At 38.6% G+C, this 20,871-nt stretch overlaps 1 protein-coding gene across 2 annotated transcripts in view; it reads right to left on the bottom strand.

Annotated features, from left to right (window-relative positions):
• Positions 1 to 20,871, bottom strand: part of LOC122414064 (uncharacterized) — a 177,291-nt gene that overhangs the window by 77,345 nt on the left and 79,075 nt on the right. For both annotated transcript variants that reach the window (XM_043424887.1, XM_043424898.1), the window contains exon 2: positions 4,625 to 4,701. In XM_043424887.1, the coding sequence (XP_043280822.1) occupies positions 4,625 to 4,694 (70 nt within the window). In that variant the 5' untranslated portion in view covers positions 4,695 to 4,701. The remainder of the gene's footprint in view (positions 1 to 4,624; positions 4,702 to 20,871) is intronic.

Here is a 20,871-nt window from a genome sequence, read left to right as displayed (position 1 = left end):
TAAGATGGCACAGCAGTTTCGGGTAGTTTGAGTTGTTTATTTTGGAAACGTCGGTTGAAAAATCTTCCAAAAAAATATCTTTGAATGCAAATTTTTCCATTTGACGGGATGCTCACTAATAATCCCTTATTAAGACATTGTTAATTTGCTTGGGTGTGTTTATCATTAAATTTTTTTCTTTTCTTCGCACATCATAAATAGAAAGTCACCAGGAAGCTCAAAAGTTGTTACGTGTAGATTTCAGTCAACAGAGCACTGTTATTCGTTCGTGAATCGGGGAAACAAAGCTCTTTGAGATGAAGAAAAAAAAATAACCACCCAACCTAATTAGTAAAAAAGTAAAACACCTATGAGACATTGAATCTCAGCGTGGTGCAATCTTACGAAAAACTGACAGCTGGCTTACGAGAAATGAAGTACCAAGAGGAAAAAGAAAATGAGAACATAGAAAAAGAGGACTAAAAAACAAGGTATGATAAATCAAGAGGTAGAAAAGACTGCGTGCAGTTATGTGGATGTATGCAAGTCAAAAAATTGAAAAAGAAGAGAACGAGCAAAGTTAATCAGAGTTGAAGCAAACGAGCGAATGTACGAGGTAATTAGTAGTGTCCATCAAAGTCCAAACAGAACACAGAGAAAGGAAAAAAACAGTAAAGACAGAGGGGACGAGAGACTGAAGCCCAGCTAAAAGGCCAGCGTAGCTTCAAGATATAAAACTGCACCACATTTCGGTAGGTCTTCTTATTTTTGCTATCGTCTAGATTTCCGCATCTTCAAGCTTTATTCAACATACCTAACTATTTGTAGTCTCCAGTTTATTAATGCTGCATCATAAGCTTCATGATTATTTATCAGAAAACCATGAACCAAAAAATAAGTTATTGAAATGATAAAAAAATGTAAAATCACGGGTATCAGTCAGGACCTTGAATATTCAACGGGACAAAATGTATGCGACAAATAATGGTAATTGTTTCGAATCGAATGAAAAGAGAAGAAATTGACTGAAGGTTTCTCGAAAAATTTCACGATATTATGATCTTACGATGACTCGAAAACAACGACGTGACGATGACAATGACCAATGGCATTGTTTGAAAATGCTGATATTCTCACAGATCCTTGAATTTTTTACACTTTCAAATCCTTTTAAGTCCGTCGATGTTCAATATTCGAATGTTCCTTCTCTCCACCCGCTCTTACTTTCGTAATAATGTGCTCTCCCTGCCTCTTCTAATATTCTTGCAATCGATCCCGTTAACTAAAATGAAATCGTATCCTTAACGCAATCAGTATATATTTTTATAATAATATCAAAAAATTATTCTATTATCGCCAAGAGATCATGCGGAGCGTTATCCTGGCGGGCACGCCGAGAGGGAGTAAAGAAAATCGCTGATACAAGCGACGTTGAAAAACTTGACATCACAACGCGAACCCTTCGGTACCGATGTATGACACGTGAGACTAAAATGAACATAACTATTTCCTGCAAGATGATGTTTTGCTGTGACTAAAATGTTCACATTGCTTGCTGTACAATATGTGCTCGGCGCGGAAGCTCACACTGTTTGCTCAAAATCCAAGAATGAAAAATAGCAAACTAAACATTCGCAATGAACATTCAAGTGCTCATATGCATACATGTTTTCACCCCCGTCACATTTTTCTATGCCTGATAATAGAGAAACTTCGAGTGTCACCCGCAGTTCCAGCCGTGTATTTCGGCAACTATTTCGCAGATTCCCCTCTTCGTGCCATACTCTCGTTGAACTATATATCCACAATAAAAAATATCCCTCACGGGACACCACGAATCAAAATGAATCATTGAATTTTCGCTTCAACGCTCACAAATCAGTAGTGAAAAAAATTCCGATCGTTTCCCGAAGAAAAAAACGTTTGTATACGGATAAAATCTATCCACTGGATTCAATGAAGAAACCAAATGATTCGCCTAAATCCAAACCCATTCTCCAAATTTTGTTATCAACTCTAGTCATCAAATCATATTCGCTGTGTGTGCATTACACTGGAAGGGATAGATGAAACTATCGTAGCGCCCATGGTGGCGGGAATGGGCAACAATTCTGGTATTATACGTGTCTCTATAAGCAACTCTACTAGTATGTACAATAACTCGGGAAATAAACCAGAAAAACTTAGACTACCAAGTCACTAGAGAGCGCTACCAGTCTTGCACACAGTGAATACACTTTTGCATCGAAAAGTGTATATGCATTAGGGTGCTTAAAAAAAAAACGATATTTTTTTTTTTCGTGGGCCGAAGAGGGGTGTTAGTATATGTAAAAAAAATGACTTACTCAAATTTTCAGATCTTTTGAAAAATATATAACGGTCCCTCAAACGACTTTTGTATTTTTTTTCCTGTTTTGGGGACAAACGTCATGAAAAAAATCATAAATCGTTATGCAAACATAAAATGCACTTCTCCCTTGAATACATGAAACTTTACCTTTGTGTTGAAAAAAAAAATCATTAATTAAACGGTCCCTCAAATGACTTTTCTGTTCGTATGACATTTTTGTTCGTACTAGTGCACTTGTACTCGTTACATTGTAGACCGTGAAGCAATATAAACAGAGCTACTGTGACCACGACAAGGACGAAGCTCAACAGCTACATGAGCTAGGGGCTTCGCAAAAAAAATGGGAAAAATATGCTTCATATTCAGCGCAGAGAAAAATTATTTCCGAGCTAAATATTCAAAAAACATATAACATAATTTTGCAATGAATTTGCGTAGTATACTGGAATACACATGTTCAGCGCATTATTCCAATGTATTTTATGCTCACAATATTTCACTTATTCAACAAAGAAAGTGCATTTTATGTTTGCATAACGTTTCATGACTTTTTAAGACTTTTTCCATGACGATTTTCCTCAAAATAGGAAAAAACATAGAAAAATCGTTTGTGGGACCGCTAAATATTTTTTTTTTAATCTCAAATTTTGGGAAAGTCACTTTTTTACATGTACTAACATCCCTCTTCGGCCCACGAAAAAAAAAAATCGATTTTTTTTGAAGCACCCTAATATGCATACACTTCGGTCGCTAATCTTTGTAATGAAAACAGTAAATCTGTAAAATTTTATAGCACTTTATACGTATTTGCAGTTCATGTATACATTGAAGAAGTTTCGTTGATTTTTAATTAGCCAACGGTTTGCACTGTGATATTTGTACAGTGATGAGATATATCAGGCAAACAATTGGAGTTGCATTTTGAATACGTTCTCTCAAGTCTGCACACGGTATGCGATAATATACCACGCTTCGTGAATGCATACAACGTGTATGTGTTGCAGCTCAAGAGTGAGCAAGGTTGAAGCTGAGAGACGGTAGCGTGAGATACGTACTGGAGAAGTGCATCATACACATATGCTAGGGAGTGCGAAGCAAAGAGAGGTGTAAAGAGAAGCAGCGAGTGAGATAGTCGGCTACGCGTTCGAGATAGAGGACGCTTTGTATTTGCCCATTAATAGCGCACTACCATCCTGGCTCAGGCTTGCCTATTTGGAGCTGAGAAATTAGTGGAGGCGCTAATTGTATTACGTAACCTAGTTAGCGATGTGTGCACTTGGAAATTTGCTCCTGAACACCCAACATATTCAGTTCTCCTTCTCTCCACCATTTGCTTATGATACACATTAATACAAACCATTTGTAATCGTATATACAAAATTACGAGATCTAGGTAGAGTGAGTCGCAAGTTTTTATACGGTCGCTTTAAATACAAATTGAAAATTCACGAATTATTTCATCCAACAAAGTCCAAAACTCGTTTCAACAATTAAGGAATTTGATCAAGTTTTAAGTGTGTAAGACCATTGTGCAACATGTTGAATGACTACTATTCTGGCGTAGCTTATATAGATAAACCGTCGGAGGATTCGGAGTGGATTCATGTGTTCAAGACATTGAGATAGCGGATATTTGGAAGGAAATGTGTGAACGAAGGATCACGCGGCCCGGGCTGCCGGGAAAAGGAAATGGGAGGGTTACAGGAACATCGAGGGCTGCTCAATTTACCTATCCACACTCCGTTAAACACGGATTACGTAAAGAAGGCCGAAGTAACCGTTGGCAAGGGGACTATGCATGGTTTACCCCATTCTTGTACCAAGATGCTTCCGTATATTAAGGCGGCAAAGTTTTCGACTCTAAGCTCACTTGCACTTTCTCTATTCCTTGGCAGAGAAATATGACTATTTCTCTGCAGAGGAATAGGAAGATACGAATAGCTATATTCTGGCTCAGAGCGCACATTTTATTCGCCGAAACCTAGACTGGGATTCGAGCAGCCCTAACAGCACTTGTGGTCGAGCTTTGCGATTCTCCACACGGCGCTCACGCCCAAAACCTAAGGAACGAGTCTTGGCGAGGCTCTTTATTATTTCAATTTGTTCAAAGTCCCATTCTGGTTACTGACCTTTCTACAAAGACCGTAAAGTTGCGCAACTACTGCGCAACTATCGAACGCGTCTATTTTCGGGCTCGTTGACTCGTTTATACACATGTGTTTAGTCGTACAATGTAGCTATTCGTTAATTACTCGTTTGTAGATACAATTAATTAAAAGAAAGTCGATTACTTACCGGGAGGAGGAGCACCACGAATACACGAGTATTGTAAAACGAACCACGAAAAAACCAGCGGCCACTTCATTTTGGAACTGAAACAAGCAATCAACACAGTCCGCAATTACTTGAAGGAATTTCGTAGTAATATTTCATAACCCAACAGATATAATTTCGAGAGTTTTAACTTCATCAGTAAAATCTTGATTACATAAAATCGAAATATCGAATGAACATGCACCCATGAATGATTGCTCGGAATAAGAAAGGTGGAGTAATCAATTCAGAAGCTCTGATGTGACGTATCTTCGTTTGTGTGTCTTCTTGAGCAGTTTGCACCAGAAATAAAACGTTATACTAGAAATCTGATATGAGGTATGTTCTTTATTTTGTGGATTATTGTGTTTTTCCTCTCCAAGAAAAATCTCTCCGGGGCACAGAATCCCGACATCTTTACAATATGGTAGTTGTACAGAATGCTGGAACCAGTTTGCCCCGAGCTAATATCCGGATCTACGGTAAAGCGCGTTGTCTCCTCTGTTGCACGTGTGTCTTTATTTTTCTTTATTAGCGCGACCGCACCGGCGAAGAGGACAACAAAGCCTGTGTGTAACTGGACAGTTGAGGGGTTGGAGGTAAGGGGTGATACGAACGAGCGCCCAAGTCGAGCGTCAATGCGCTGCTCCGTGTAGCTTTTCACGAGTACAACCGTTATACCAGCTCCCTCCCCACACTCGTCTCCTCGCGCTCAACTCACCGCTATATTATCCACCGAGACGAAGCTATACATGTATGCACTACTCAGGTAGATCCAGAGAGCGGCCCACAAGAATTCTACAGGAATGAGTGTTTCCAGAGAAAATAAGAGAACGAAAGACGAAGATAGAGGAAGAAAAATATGTAGAGCTACACCTTTACACGTATCTACGAGGGGAATAAGCAAGAAAAATATGAGTTCGCGAGCTCACAGCATGGAAGAGTGAGATGGACACCTGGGAGATGGTAGAAACGTGGAAAAATAATAAAAAAAAAAAAACAAAATGGAACAAAAAAAGAGAGTGAACTTAAAAAAAAGAAACAGAGGAATAGTGTAGAAAGTTGGAGAAAAATGAGAAGGATAACGAAACACATTGGTGGGCGAAAAGAAAACTGCGACGAAAAAAGAAGAGCCCACGGCGTCGTTTTCCTGCTTTCTGAAATTCCCATCTGCACCACCTACACCAGTGTTCCCGAATCCATCCCATCATTGACCGAACCCTTCTTTCTCTTCTCTTATCCGCCATTCTCCTATCCTCCAGGCTCCCTCTCCTTCGTCTTTTCTTTTGGCTCCCTCCACTCAGTGCTCACAAATTCTTGCTTTTCACTGGGTTGCTGAATATGGCCTTCCTCCTCCCTCCATCTTTCTCTACGTCCTGCTTTTTCCCCCCGTTCTCTGGTCCAATGTTTTTTCGATCTTTTTCTGTCTTCCTAAAGAGCAATGCGACGCCACCAGCAGGCACATTATCTCTCTCGTTTTTAACTGTCTATCTGGAAACGTATCAACAAACACACTGTAGTCATGTTGGCACACAGATGAGTTGAAAAGGAATGTCGATGCTGAGTTAGAGATGAAGTTTGAACTGTTAATGACTGCAACAAACTTCGTCGTTATGTTATTATATCCAGTACTGTTTTTTTTTCATCACATAACTGACAAAACTTATACTCAGAATCCAAAACCGTTAATATCAAGATTCGCTGTCCAGCTTATAACTACAATTACAATAGAGATTCACTATTGAACCTCTGTATCAAAGGCTAGTAGACCAATTGAAACCGATTAGATACCCACTTCAAAATCTGTGAGTGGTAAAACAGAATGAAAAAAACTTGAAAATTTTTATAATTGTTGGTGAAGAATGTTTAGAACTGTATCTGAAATTGGTATCCAAATTACGAAGTGCAGTAATTCCCTGAACATATCGCATTATGTTATCTGGAAGGACGCTTTCCCGATGTGATAAGATTAGTTGATTTGTTATATTAAATATGAGAGAATGAAAAAAGTCAGAAACCTAGGAAATGATGAAGTGGAGCAGACATGAAAAAGCAATTGCAATTCGCTATAAATTTCAGGCTGCGATGAGATGAACGTCAACTGATAGTTGGAACAATTTTTATTGTACTAATGTAAGCGTAAATTCGGTGTAACTGGAAAAATGTCATGGTCTACAAAACTGTTGCACGATATACCACGGATATGGTTCACGAGAAGTGAGTTACGTGGGAAGAAAATAATACCATGGTGCAACGTTATAGTCATAGGAAGCACTGGACCGCCCACGTTTTGAGATACTTTTACATAGCCCCTCCCAACCTCATATCTATTTTTATGGCTTATATTATACCTCCAGGTAATATATGTTTTTATTGTGTATATTTTTATCTCGTTTGTTTTTATATGCTTACAAGGAAATCGTCTTGGGATAAGCGCATGTAGCATCGTTTCGATGAAAGCGGCCATTGTGTTTCTCTATTTTTTTGCTTTCGCATAAAGTAACTCGCTCAAATGATGGTGCGTTGTGTTTAAAATCATGTTTTTCAATTTTCTATTATTTTATTATTATTGCTGTATTATTATTATTTTATTGTATTTATAATAATTCAAAATTATTATGTATAAAAGTGAGTTCATTTCGAGTACCCACTGACAATTAAATAAGATACAAATAGATGAATAAATAGTGAAAAAATTGAAGAAAAACAGGGAATTTTTCTTTCTTGCAAATATAATTCCAACAACCGAATGAATGTTATTATTATTGTTGGATAAACGAATGAAAAGGGTGAAGCACACTCGTATAGATCGGAAGAGCGAGTTTGTACACTCTTCTCGTCCTAGGGTACACGTTGAAAGGGATATGTATTCGAGTAGGATGGGTTGGGTGTGGACGGGCGAATACCACATTGAATTTAATCCGTAAATCCTCGTGTAGGATGAATTCGCTTGATCGTACCGCGAGAGGGAATTCACCGAGAGGGAGGGAGGGAATTAGAAAGAGAGAATCGACGGGGCAGTCAGACGGTAGTATTTAATAGTAACAACCGTCGGTTACGACCCTCGGTATTATCCACAGTGAATGAGAAAGAGAGATGTACGCAGAGGATAGAAAGGGCTCTGGTGTAGAGCCCCTACTTCGCAGTTACGACTCCTAACTATAGTAGCTGTGAGAATACAAGGGGGGTAGAGGGTTGGCTAATCCGTCCAGGGTAAGCTGTGTGCCGCATCCCACCGAAATGTTTCACAAATTCGTACCGAATTACGTCCCGCAATAGATTCCATATTTATATACATACTAAATACACCCTGAAACATTTACATGGTAGAATTCCAATGTGTAATTCGATTAGCGGATCCGATTTGTATACCAAATTCACGTAAACTCAATAATTCCTTGTGATTCTCGGCCAATTGTATATGACGGAGGGTCGAAATGATTTTCAGGCATCTAGGATAGGCGGTCAGGTCAAATGTATCCAACGCGCACAGCTTCGTGACTGGACACATGAATGTTACAGATGAACTCGTAGTTCCTTTGTCTTTACCGTTTCCATATTTCTTTGGAGAAGAACACTCGCGCCGACCATTTCCGACGGCATACTTTCCAGATAGATCATATTTTTATCTTTTTCAACCGTTTCAAATGATTCGTCCTCTAAATAAATCAAGAAAATCATATTTCATGTGAGCATACTATTTATTATTATGATCCAGTTTCATGAAAGTCGAAGAGCACTCATTCAATATCTCTGCTTTATTACTTCATTCATTACGCTCATAATAAAAGTCAATGAAACACATTTATATCATCAATCTCCTTGTCTACTAGGGAAGCAATCTCTAGAGAGCAAGTAGGTAACTGTATATGTATACGGACATTGCACACTAGTAATAGAGAAGGTGGTGGGAGCATTGCTAATGAGAAATCAATTTGGCAAGCGTAAGCAGCTAGTACAGCAAGCTAGTACAGGGATCGTTAGAGATTGGAGGCGTGTGATCAGCCCTCCCTCCCTCCATTCCTCTCTCGCTTCCTCCCTTATATCCCGTCTCTCTTACATTTAGGAAAACACCGGTGTTAACACACGGCTATGTTCTCCGAGCGTGTAGTCCCCTTCGTACATCGAATCAGATCATCGACTACTCCACCGATGGATATCGCCAAGTTTAATGAAGGGAGAACACGTGTGGACTGACAGAGCTAAACTCTATATATTAATATATGAACAGCAAGTTTGATCAGATTCAAGGGTTGCTTACCGCTCTGAATCAGTTAGCTTCCGGGTGTGAGCGCTGATGCAAGCGCATATGCACAGTAGTATTATCCTGCTATTGTCAAACACGATTCGAGCTCATGTACGCACATAAGCGACCCCAAGCTTCTGAGCATTGAGTACTCGAGACTGCGTACTCGATTCGTGGAAGATGCTTTTCGAAAGCCTGTTCACGTGTTATTGAGATATTCCTTTCTGATGACCGTATTTTTTGGTGGTGCAAATTGGGGCACTCGAAATTTGGACGGATAATTAATATCTCTTTTAAGCATTCTGCAACGCTACATTTTTATCGTCGCTATGGATTCCTTACATTTTTTTCTATCTATGAGATAGTTTGTATCAGGAATTTAGAATTATTCGGTATATGAATTATTGAATAGAAATGTAGTGATGATGGAATCTCAATAATTTCCCGTATAAATTTTACGATTTTTGAAGTTTTAATTCTTCATTTAATGTTCGATAAACTGACCTGAAATTTCGCCAATCTATTCGCATGTACTTTACTGTGATTTAAAATCAGTTATCTATAGAATGTTCGGATTCGTGAAAGGAATACCTTAACACTTTTGGCGATAGGAACAGTTCCTTCTGTGCTTTTCTTCCTGCTACTCTTTTTGTCAGTTTCACATCGACCCACAATCAGTTTAGACTAAAATTGTATATTTCTCAGATCACCTAATTTTCATCGCGTTCCTATCAATAATTTTTTTCGTTCAAGGATTAGTTCACAACCGTATTCAAGAATTGGTTTCACAATATTATGGTTCACATTTTTTCCCTCAATAAATTTCGAAGTATTAATCTTTAGAAAAATATAAACGTATGTTCTAGTTTTAAAAGGATGAGAAATATTTTTTGTCGAACGTGCCTCACTGACTGATCCAGCAAGCAAACAAACCTGATGATAAAACGCGTTTCCCCAGACTTTCACGGCGCGACGTTATTGAACTATAAATTACACCTTTCACTGGTGTACGTTCACACATTCGAAGAGTCGAATTACGGATTCAACAGATCTATCGAACAAGCGCACTGTCACGCACGTACAACGTGCGCAAAACGTTCGGATTAGCGACACTTTTATTAGTTCGTCAAAATTCTAAACATGCTTGCTGTTTTTGTACGTAAGTTGTCAACGTGATGAAGTTTCAACGTTACAGAATTCCTGATTACAAAATCCCCTGGAAGGACGTGCAATCCGTTAAAGGAAACGCTAATTTATTACAAATAAAGCTCTCATGGAATAAATTATACAAACAAATATCCCATCGATCTATTTTTCAATCCACATCACGCGAAACTTCCAAATTAATCATGAAGAATAAATTTACGAAATTGATAAAGCATTTTATTCAATTTGCGCAAAAATTCAACAATCCAACGAGCTAATAATAGAATAGAATTTTTGTTTTTCGATACTTGTCGTCACAGCGCAGCCATGTCTTCAGATAAATAGCAATTATCTGCAACACTTTATTTTATCAACTTGAACGTGAACACATTAATTGGCAACATTGTGACCAGCCAGATGTACGAGTTTCCTCATTATTTTTTATCCAAGGCCGTGATCGGAGATAAACATCGCTCACGCATCATGTGTCAGATATAGAAAATAGAAAATAGAAGAATATAAGTAATCGCACAAAAAAAAAACCATATTTCAAGGGTATATCGTGTTTCATCGAAAACGTCGAGAATATACTGGCAAAGAAGAAAAATGCGGGAATGAGAGATTTTTCGAGACGAGTGAGAGGTAGAAAAAAAAGTGCTCCAACAATGACTATTTTCCCTCGCGGAGGTTCTGTTCTGTTTATTTGCTTTCGCCTACACGTGCAAACGTGCGCTACTCCCGTGATACCCGCGGCAATCAATAATGATACAGGAGCTCAGGTGCATTTCTCATTAGTGATGGCCGATAGAGAGATGTGGAAAAAAAACGCAGAAAGCAGAGAGAAAAGAATAGAAAGAAAGCAAAGGTAGGTCCGCGAATGGCTTTTTCTTCGACATGGATACGCGAAACATGAAATGCTGTGTATCGTTGTATATGCTATTGACATGAGAGAGGACATGCGAACGCACAGGAATCCACATCGATGTACATCGGTATAAGAATTCTCAGGATTATAGTAACGTCTTCGCATTCTCTCATCATTGGTTTTTAGAAACGTAACGATTTTTCATAAACGTCGAGGGAATCTTTCAGACCAACATTTGTATATTTCAGTTCAATGAGAATTGGATTACGAGCCAAAATCAATGTTTGTCGCCATTGTATACGGGACGTTGTGATTTGGAAATAGCTATTCCGGTCACGTGTCAAATAGAACCAAATTTCCCATGGCAATATTGCGTACAAAAGTTTTCAGTTCAGTAATTCGTTGAAGGTATGTTCATTCCTGAGGGTATTTGCCTCTCAAAAGTTTGAATGCTGCTGCGCTCTACGCGTAATTTCGACTCAGTCAATATCAGTCGAGACTAATTTCAAGATGAATCTTGTCATATTTTCAGCAAATTTAGTCTTACGGTAAACACAATGTAAGATCCGAAAGTTTGAAATTTCGAGTACACAACCTGGAAAATCATCGTGTGCAGTGTAAAATAAACGTGCTTTGACGAAGGAGATGAAATTATCGGAAATCCAACGTTTTTACGACCTTGAGACGATCCATCGCGAGCGAGAACCAACCGTATTTGACCTTGATCAAAGATTAGAATACACTTGAGATGCGAAACTCTAGAGAGGATACTCCCTCAAAGCGGATACATTGCTAGAAAGGGTTTTGAGGTGGTACTACGGCCAAGTGGAAAACGTGTTTGGTGAGCTACATTCTTGTACGTCGTCTCGTATATTGCCACACTTCTGCACCACTGCAATGTTTCTCGCTTCGCTATTCTCATTCGTTTCTAGACTCGTGGTTGGTATATTTATATGTTATGGGCCACGGATTCTCGGTGTTCTATGACTGAACAACGGAAATGTTACGTTGGCCAGTTATTCCACGTGAGTGTATGCATGCCACGAGCTATGTTCGCAGGACATTGTTGTCGAGATAAGGCCTCCAACACCCGGCTACAATACACCACCGAGTGATTTATTATCAAGTCCTCAGTCATTGTAATCAAGTGAATTACCATTGATATAATTGTTGGTACGGTGTGTATGGTTTACTATGAGCATTGATGGAACGAGAGTCCTCGCTTGATCAATGGGATGAATGATACTACAGCTTTTGCATGCTCTTGAAGTCAATGAAACCGTTCCATTCGCTTTCCCTCTCTCGCTCTCTGTGGCTCTTTACTTTCGCTGGTTCTCATTTCTCATTCTCCCACTTATGATCAGTACGATCAAAAACTATTGCATTACTGTATAGTTCGGAATAAACTCGAAACTTTGCACATCATTTTTTACACTGTTTCATGAGATGCTATTTTAACACTATTTCATTTTAAAAAATGTATTGTGGAAAGAATGCTCCATTGCGAGACAAAACGCTGCGTACATAATACATAAATTATGGTATATACGAGGAAAATATATTAGTGGGAAAATTTTTAGAGCAACTGGAAGTATCAGGAATAACTTGAGAATAAGGTATTCAGGAATCAAATTTTTTTCAAATTTTTCAAAAATTAAACTTTTGAGAAACGTTTAAATAGAACAGACATAGGCAATGCAAATATTTTTTCGATTTTAATGCATTAAGAACTCCAGTGCCCACGATAAAACGACTTACCCTGAATATAGAAAAATTGCATGTGCACTGCGAAAAGAGATTACTCATTTTAATACCAAGTATCTAAAACTGCAATGCACATCGTCCCGGTCCTTGAATTATTACTCCGGATATATAGAGATTACATCGGTAGTCTCGATATCGGGAAATTCTACGGGAAACTCGGTTTGCCCGATTGGCCATTAGAAGAAAAAGAAAAAAAAAAAGACGAATCGTCCTGTATGAGGGAGTATAGTGAGTAATAATTAATTTCCGGGTATCTAGAGTTTCTAGACACTAACCGTTGTGAAAGTTATCTTGAAGCATCCTGTATTGTCTTTTCCCAATGGGATTTGTCTCTCGGTAGCGTAGCATTATTCATTCAAGGGATTTCCATGTCCAATAACGCTCTCACGGATGGAAGCTTGATTAACGATCTGATTCGCTCGAAGAACTTGTAGGGACATTAAATGTATAGGTATACATGGTGTATTTAACTACACTCCGGTGTTAGATGGATTTGCATGTATATTGTGTGCACATATTTCGATCGGACTGGTAAACGAATAAAGCGCATAAGCCAACTCCCAACAAAGGGAGGAAAAGTGAACCCGTTAGGGAATGTATGGATGAGGCCCACGATTATTTAGCGTTTAAAACAAGATCTGACGATCTCCCAGTACAGACACAAAGATAAAATTGCTAACCACAATCTCAACATTACTGATTATCAAAAACAAGCAAATCACGATGAACTTTTTGGCTGTCGTCTTGTAGATTCTCCAGGAGCCATTAGATCCCCCAGTATACCAACGTTCGGTTGATAACACACGCGATGTTCAATTACTCAACAAAATAGTTTGTCAATTGTTCATTGTAGTCACCTATATCCGTGATAAGTAATATGTAGAAATTGACTGCTTTTTTTTTCTAGGAAATTGGTATTGCCGGATGTCACCGATGGCGCCTGATGCATGGCAAAAACACCTTGGATGAGTAAGCTTTACAATGTCGTAGCATTTTTCATTAATTTGCTTGAATTCATCTCGCTCATTTGATAGACTTTGTTTGTATTTCCGACAAAAGTGCTTTCATTGTCATCACTCGGTATTCCATTAACACGAGTGAGTTTGGCGTGCTCATGGCCCATTAGTTATAGAAACGCAGAAGTCGGAATCGTAAAAGGAATGATTAAATCATGTCGATTCAGTGCGAAGTGCATTCAGCTTTATTTCAAACATGAAAGAATACAGTGGAAAATGATATGAAACATAGAGAATAAAAAAATGGAGCCATATCTGTAGACTCAATTTCCGTGCGAATATTCATTGACGGGAATAATCGGAACCGGTCGGGAAATGGATTAATCTTTTCGAAGCTCCAATATTACAGTTCCATTTGTATTTAATATCGGAGACCATCTTTACATGACTGTATAGAAAAGCGAAACGGTCCAGGGCAGAATCTGCCAAGGATACGACGATTTTTTTCGTTGTGAGCGGAAGAGTGAGCTCGATTCAAACGAGGGTGCTGGGGGGAAATGAAGGGGGTAGAGGCCAATGGCAGGAGTCGAAAGGCAACGCCTCGACAATCGCGAATAATCCTCGAGCGAATTCTCTCTTGGCGCTCCGTCGACGAGGTTGGGTTAGCTCATTCGCTAGACTCCCCTCTCTGCGAATCGCACTCTCTTCGAACGTCGAACCGTCCGCCCGACTAACAATTTCGCAATTCCAATTCGCATGAAATCCTTTATCCATCGACTCTCGCCTTCCAGCAATTATTCACAGTAGTAGCAAGAGGGTGCGCTCGAGTGTACACGCGAGGGTGTGAGAACCGAAAGAGAGAGGGAGAGGGACAGACGGAGATAGGACGATGAAGAGAAAAGATATAGCAGGAAAATCGGCGCAGGCGGCCAGCATCACGAGGGGAATTGGAATTTTCTCCCGGAACGTTAACACGACCGAACAAACTCCACCGACCAACGCGCTCTTCAGCTATCGATGTGCATACCCCGTATTCTCGCGTGAACAAGGAAATTGCTAATTATTAGAGGAATGTTTGATACTAACAATGTTGCGCTAAAAGTCGGTTTTCAATAATGTCATCAAGTGTTTACATCGTGTGACAAAAAATAATAAAATGAAATTTCCAATGGAAAATACCGCTGACGGTTGCATGATCTACATGACCAATGCAATGATTAATTATTGAACGAAGTTTGTGAAGAATTTTGATCCTGCCGAATGTATTTGCAATTTCAAAATACCAGACTTTAAGGAAGTTGAGGCTGTACAGTCATTTTTTTACCCAAAAGTGATGACCTGTACCTTTCAAAAGTTAGGCCAGTTTACAGTTTGGCAATGTTGCATACACTTTAAAGAAAAGTTGGGGAAAAAAAGACGAAAAACTGGTGAAAGCTCAGTCGAAAACACGAACAGCGACGATCCTAGCCTCAAAAAACTGCACGGGAAACAGATTATTATTAATATAATCTCAGCAAATCTCCTACTAAATCTGAAAAAAATTGACATTATTCAGCAAGCCTTGCTCATGTTGTCCAAAAAATTTCATATTTTTAGCATCATTTTTAACGGAGATATCACTGATTATGTCTTGACTTCCATAAGATTACATGTTATTATTGGCCCAAATTGTTATTAATTTTTCTCAGCAACGACGCTCCTAAACTGTCTGAAAATTTAACTGATCTTTTTGTACACTTCACTTTATAAGATGCAATCGGTTTAAAAGCGGTGACATCATTTTCATTTTAATGCCTCAACTTCCTTAATGGAGATATATTAAAGGACAAATGAGCACGAAATTGGCCGAAAAATGAAGGAATTTAATCACATTTTCTAAAATTTTGGCAACCCGTCATAGGCTTCGTTGGTAGAAATTACATCCACGAAATATCGACCGCATATTCAATAATTGGTTGTAATTCTAGGAACGCAGCCACAATAACATGAATCTCCGTTCTCCATTGAGAGCGAATACCTTTTATGAGGAATACCGTGCATAAATGAAGTAGATATTACAAGGATTTGGAAAAATTGAGAGGAAAACGTGAGTTCACTTTGACAATGCGAAAGGTTCGGCGTTGCGATAGGGGTTGGAAAAGCAAAGAGAACGAGTCTTCAGGGTGGATTCGCTGAGTTTACAAATGATATGAATATGTATCCATTAAGCTTTTCGCGACCCTCGCTGGTGATGTTTTGGGGCTGCGGTTGCCAAGCGACCCTCCCTATATCGCTTCCACAGTGTTGAAGGAACGTTGATGCTCGATGAAACGGAAGGACGGGAAGTGATCGTGACCAACCAGCCTACACTGTACTTATGTCCAGCAGTTTTTACTTCTTTTTTTATTCACTCCCCGCTTTTCTTCGTTGTAACACCGTATACTCGAGCCTTGACACAACCGCTTTCGACGGATTACATAATCCATTATAACATACCCAGCACCCAGTCCTTCCTCGTGAAGACATTGCTCTATACATCACCGACTAAGTCGGCGATACATAAAGTTGTTTACTCCCATTTTCGCTGGGTCATTTCATTCTCATTTATTCAGGATACGAAAACTAACGCTCCAGCGGGTTGTGTTAGAATGAATATTAACTGTAATGTCAAACTATTTTTTTTTAATTTTGTAACGAATTACTTGATATTTGCACTTGACTAAAATATCAAGTGTATCATTATTGAAGATACATAGTCGAATAAAAATTTTCAAATGTCAACTAGAAAACGTAATTTAACTCAATCTTCATTACAATTGAGTGATCAAGGAGAAAAATTCGTAAATTTATAGAATATATAACAGAAAGACAGAATACATTAGTACTGAGAATGAGTCTAAAGGTAGACTACTGTACAAATGTATTTAACCACTAAAAGGAAAGAACGCTAAAATGAAAAAAAAAGAAAAGCCAGTTGAACGGTGGATACTCGGAACAACACGGTCGAGCTCCCTCTAAAAAAATCAATGACATGAACCGTTTAGTCAAAAACTGTCCGCAGGAAAAAAAAATATTAGGACTCTTTAAAAACGTGTCAAGAAGGGAGGTGCAAAGCTTTCAATTCTCCGAGAATATTTTATGTGAAAAGTTGGTAATTATAATTTCTAAATATACTCGAACCTCCCAAGGGACTGTCCTATTCCTTTTCATCTGTATTGAGGCTTTGTTAAAAAATTATTTTTGAAAACGAACTTCGTTATGAAATAATACCGTTCATCCATCAAACAGCACGATGCAACCTCAACGAAAAATATCCATCATTCTATTCTGGTCAGTTCGTACATATAAATAAACGTGCAAAGAATACTTGGTGATTTGTCATAGGAACAGTCTGCAGAATGCTTTTTCAGGGTACATAGAACTTTGTTAGTTGATCGAGTACGTCAAAAATATTCCTAGGCGTTTGAGAAAAATTCTATTCTTGTAATGATCTTTCAAGCATGAACGAATAATATTCCAACAATATTACAGCAACTAAATTACGGGTATTATACCCAGAGAGTGCGTTCGAAAAAGAAGAAAAAAAAATGAAATCAGACGAGAACCTAATAAGGGTATGGACTGTATACACTGATAGATTACTTGACAAACACCAAAGCAGACCCCTTTAGGATTTAATGGTGATTTATAGGGTCGCACTTCAGTAGATGGTCTTCCACTGCTAACAGAGCATTGGTTACATACATAAACGACGAGGACTCGTACATTTCCTCTCTCTCTCTCTCTCTCTCTCATTCTCGCCCTGTGCTTGTTACCTTGCTGATGTCTAACGTTGACGGAACCTTTCTCTTATAATTTTTTAATTATTCTACCCAACAAACGACACAGCTTTGCCATCGGAGGTGGAATAAACTGGAAATAGAAACGAGAGTGTAAAATTGATCGATTGGAATGATCAATATAACTGGGATTCGAACTAACGAAACCATTAACAAGTTAATTATTGATATAGTTACGTAAATAAACTGACAGTTATTCATTCTGATATTTATCAGACTAGTAAATGAATATTATTTAATTAAATCATCGAACGTCCATTGGATAAAAAACTTTCTCCAACTCGTATAGAAACCCTCCAGAACCCTTTTTCACATTTGTATAGAATCGTAGCGAAATTTTGCCTACAAATATTGAAACAAACATTGAAATGAAATGCTAATTCCATTTTGCCGGCCTACAACAACCAAGTGTGTTCCGGCGCATACTCAACGAATTACTTTGCGCATATACGATCATACAATATGCTTCACTGTCATAAACAATTGAGAGCATATCATAAACGCACATTTAAGATGGTATTTTTTCTATTTTTTTCTCATTAATTCTCATTTTTTACTGCCAGTCTCGCCAGGCTTCTCCTTTGTCAGCCTCCCTAATACTCTTTGAAGCCACTCGCTTACCACTCTTTAGAGCACATACAAAAATTGTATTTTGACATAATTGCAAGGATCTTGTCTTCCTTCACAACAAAAAACGAAGGCGATGTGAAAATGTGATTGTGAAACAAGGCGCGTCGTGATGCGCAGCTAGTAAATCTGTGAAGCGATGCTTTCAGAACCCAAAGGCTGGTTTTTAAGTACAAATTAGATCTCTGTTTTCACTATATATTACAAAGAGGGTGAAAAAACTACCGATAAAACTCAGTGTGAGTGAGGTGAGGCGTCAGTACGTGGGCAATGAGGAAAGGGGCGAAAGAGCTAAAGAGAGACCGAAAAATATGAGGTGATGGACCAGGGAACGTCGACAACGAGATATTTAACGCCAGACGTCTCTCGTCACAGCAGATCCCCTTCCATTCGCCATCTCCATAGAGCCCTGGAACGAAAAATCAACCCCAGTTCCTCTCCCCTAATCTTCACGCTTCTGACGCTGCTTTTATGTATGTAGTGCCCTTCTAGTATGTATAAACTCAAACCGACTGGAACATGTCAGGTCGTCGTCGCCATCGTTCTCAGTGTTTCCACCATCGAGCCAACCTCAAACAAGAAAAAATCAAGCATCGCAGATAGCTCCTATCCTATACTTATAACATCGCAACTACTCATCTCTCTTTCCTGCTCTTTCAGAGCTTCTCTTCGCTTCCTCTCCCTCCCTCTTTCTCTCTCGCTGTCTCGATCGCTCTCTCTGAACCTTAGCCGCGGCAAAACATGAGAGCCTTCCCGCCTATTTCGTCTCATGAATATTTAAACTGGATATTAAAGGTGCAAAATCACCGCAAGATCGTTTCCACGAAGGCTTCGTGTACTACAATCCTTACGAATCATGACCTCACTCCTGAAAACACCGTGCTCTCTAGCTTCTCCTCCTCTCTCGCTTTTTTCTCTGTCTTCACATTTCCCTGCCAAGGCGAGATAATCTCTCGGGACTTTGTGAGCGACGAGGAACCCCCAAGCTTAGCTCTACTCGTACTTTGTACTTCTTTTAAAACTTCGAAATACTTCGAAGATCGATTATGATGATGGTGGGATTTAACCGCGAATTCATGCGAATATGAAGAATGGTGGACTCATTTCTGAGAGACTCCTTGATTGTGGTAAATTATGAGAAATATTTGAGTTCTTGGATGAAGCAGAGTTTCATTGAATTCCCTCATTAAGCACTTGTTAGTATCGGTCCTGATGTGGACAGCTCAACAAATTTAACTCCGAGTTTCGTTCTCACTAGTTTTTCTTTAATCATTCATTTTCCATGAAATCACCGTCTTTATGATAGCGGAATATACAAATTCGAGCTGTTTTAGTAATATTGGGCCGATGACCAAGCAACTGCGCATAACGATGTGCATTCACGATGAATTCACGAGCATTCATAATGCTTTTATCAACGTTTTCTCAGGAGACTCCATCGTTTCACCATAATGAATAACGTATAACGCACTAAAAAAGGTAAGCATGAATCTTACTCCATTTTGATTTGCAAACGCGTAGGATTTCTCCCAGTGATGTAAAAATGTGTATTTACCGTGCTGCTGAAATCACGAATTCAGCTGCTTACGAAGTTTCACAAAATTCTTTTGTATTTCCCATTTCGAGGACTAATAAACAGTTCCATCGAATACCCAGAAAATACTAAAAAGACTGAAATTTTTGTTTTTGAGTCAGAAATAATGTACAGAAACGTAAGGTAATTCTGAACTTGAAAACCTTCAAGATTCGATTTTAGAGCGACAAAAAATACTGTTAGAGCTGTATCGTGCCATCAATACGAAACTTATTGCTGGTGAAATGAACCGTGTGTCTACAACCTTAAAAATATCAAATTTTATCACTAATGAATTATCAGAATTTTTCCATATAATACACCAAAAGCAACAACCCAGTGTAGCGCCTCAGTGGTACGACCATTATGCGATCAGACATATGGTGACCAAAGCTTAATAACCTCAATGTATATTTTTCTTCAACCAGGAAAAATTTGTATGGCTACACCTGAACACGTTTAGTGACATAAGAAAGTGGCATTTTCAAATAATAATACAGTACTCGTACAATTGAATACATGACCGTTCTCTTTATTTTGCCTTTGGATGGATAATTTCAAATTGATCTCCTTCAACACGATAACATGGTCAAACAGAGACCTCGAGCAGAAACTGGACCACGTTTCCAGTGAGTTCTAACTGCTTACTCTGTCTGCTATTCCTTGGGGCTGTGTTTTGCTAGTCTGTTTTCCTGTGAGTTCGCATTCGTACTCTTGTTACGCTGTTGAATTACAGGAGGCCTATTGTCGTAACTATGATCGAGCGAATGAATGGGAACTAGTCCAGTAATTCTCGGAGAGTGCGTGCTACCATTATCACATCCCCAAAGTCCCTTGAGACCCACTAAGAATATGAAATATATTTGATTACATTGAATTTCCATTCTTTATCCAAAAGTTAACTTTTATCGGTTACAAAAATAATTTTGAAACAGTTCTTTTTATTTCATCACTATTTAAATGCCTTTTCCTTCCTATTGAGGTGAATGGAAAAATGAAATAAAAAATTTTTCGCTCGAATGAAGAATAAGAAAGAATATTAAAATGTTAATGTTCTCATATTCTGGGTACTAGAAAAATCATAATATGAGAATGTCCAATTTTCAGCTTTCATGCATGCGGTGTGAGCCATCATGAAAAATTGTTTCTCCAAGAAATTGAGGTACAATTTGAGGGATGTACGTGAAACAAGTACGTGAAAAGCAGTAATTTTTGAAGAAGATAGATGAAAGCA

Source organism: Venturia canescens, chromosome 1 (assembly GCF_019457755.1).
Source record: "Venturia canescens isolate UGA chromosome 1, ASM1945775v1, whole genome shotgun sequence".
Lineage (NCBI taxonomy): Eukaryota > Metazoa > Arthropoda > Insecta > Hymenoptera > Ichneumonidae > Venturia > Venturia canescens.
The sequence above is the reverse complement of the archived record's forward strand: the minus strand, read 5'-3'. Positions and strand labels throughout refer to the sequence as shown.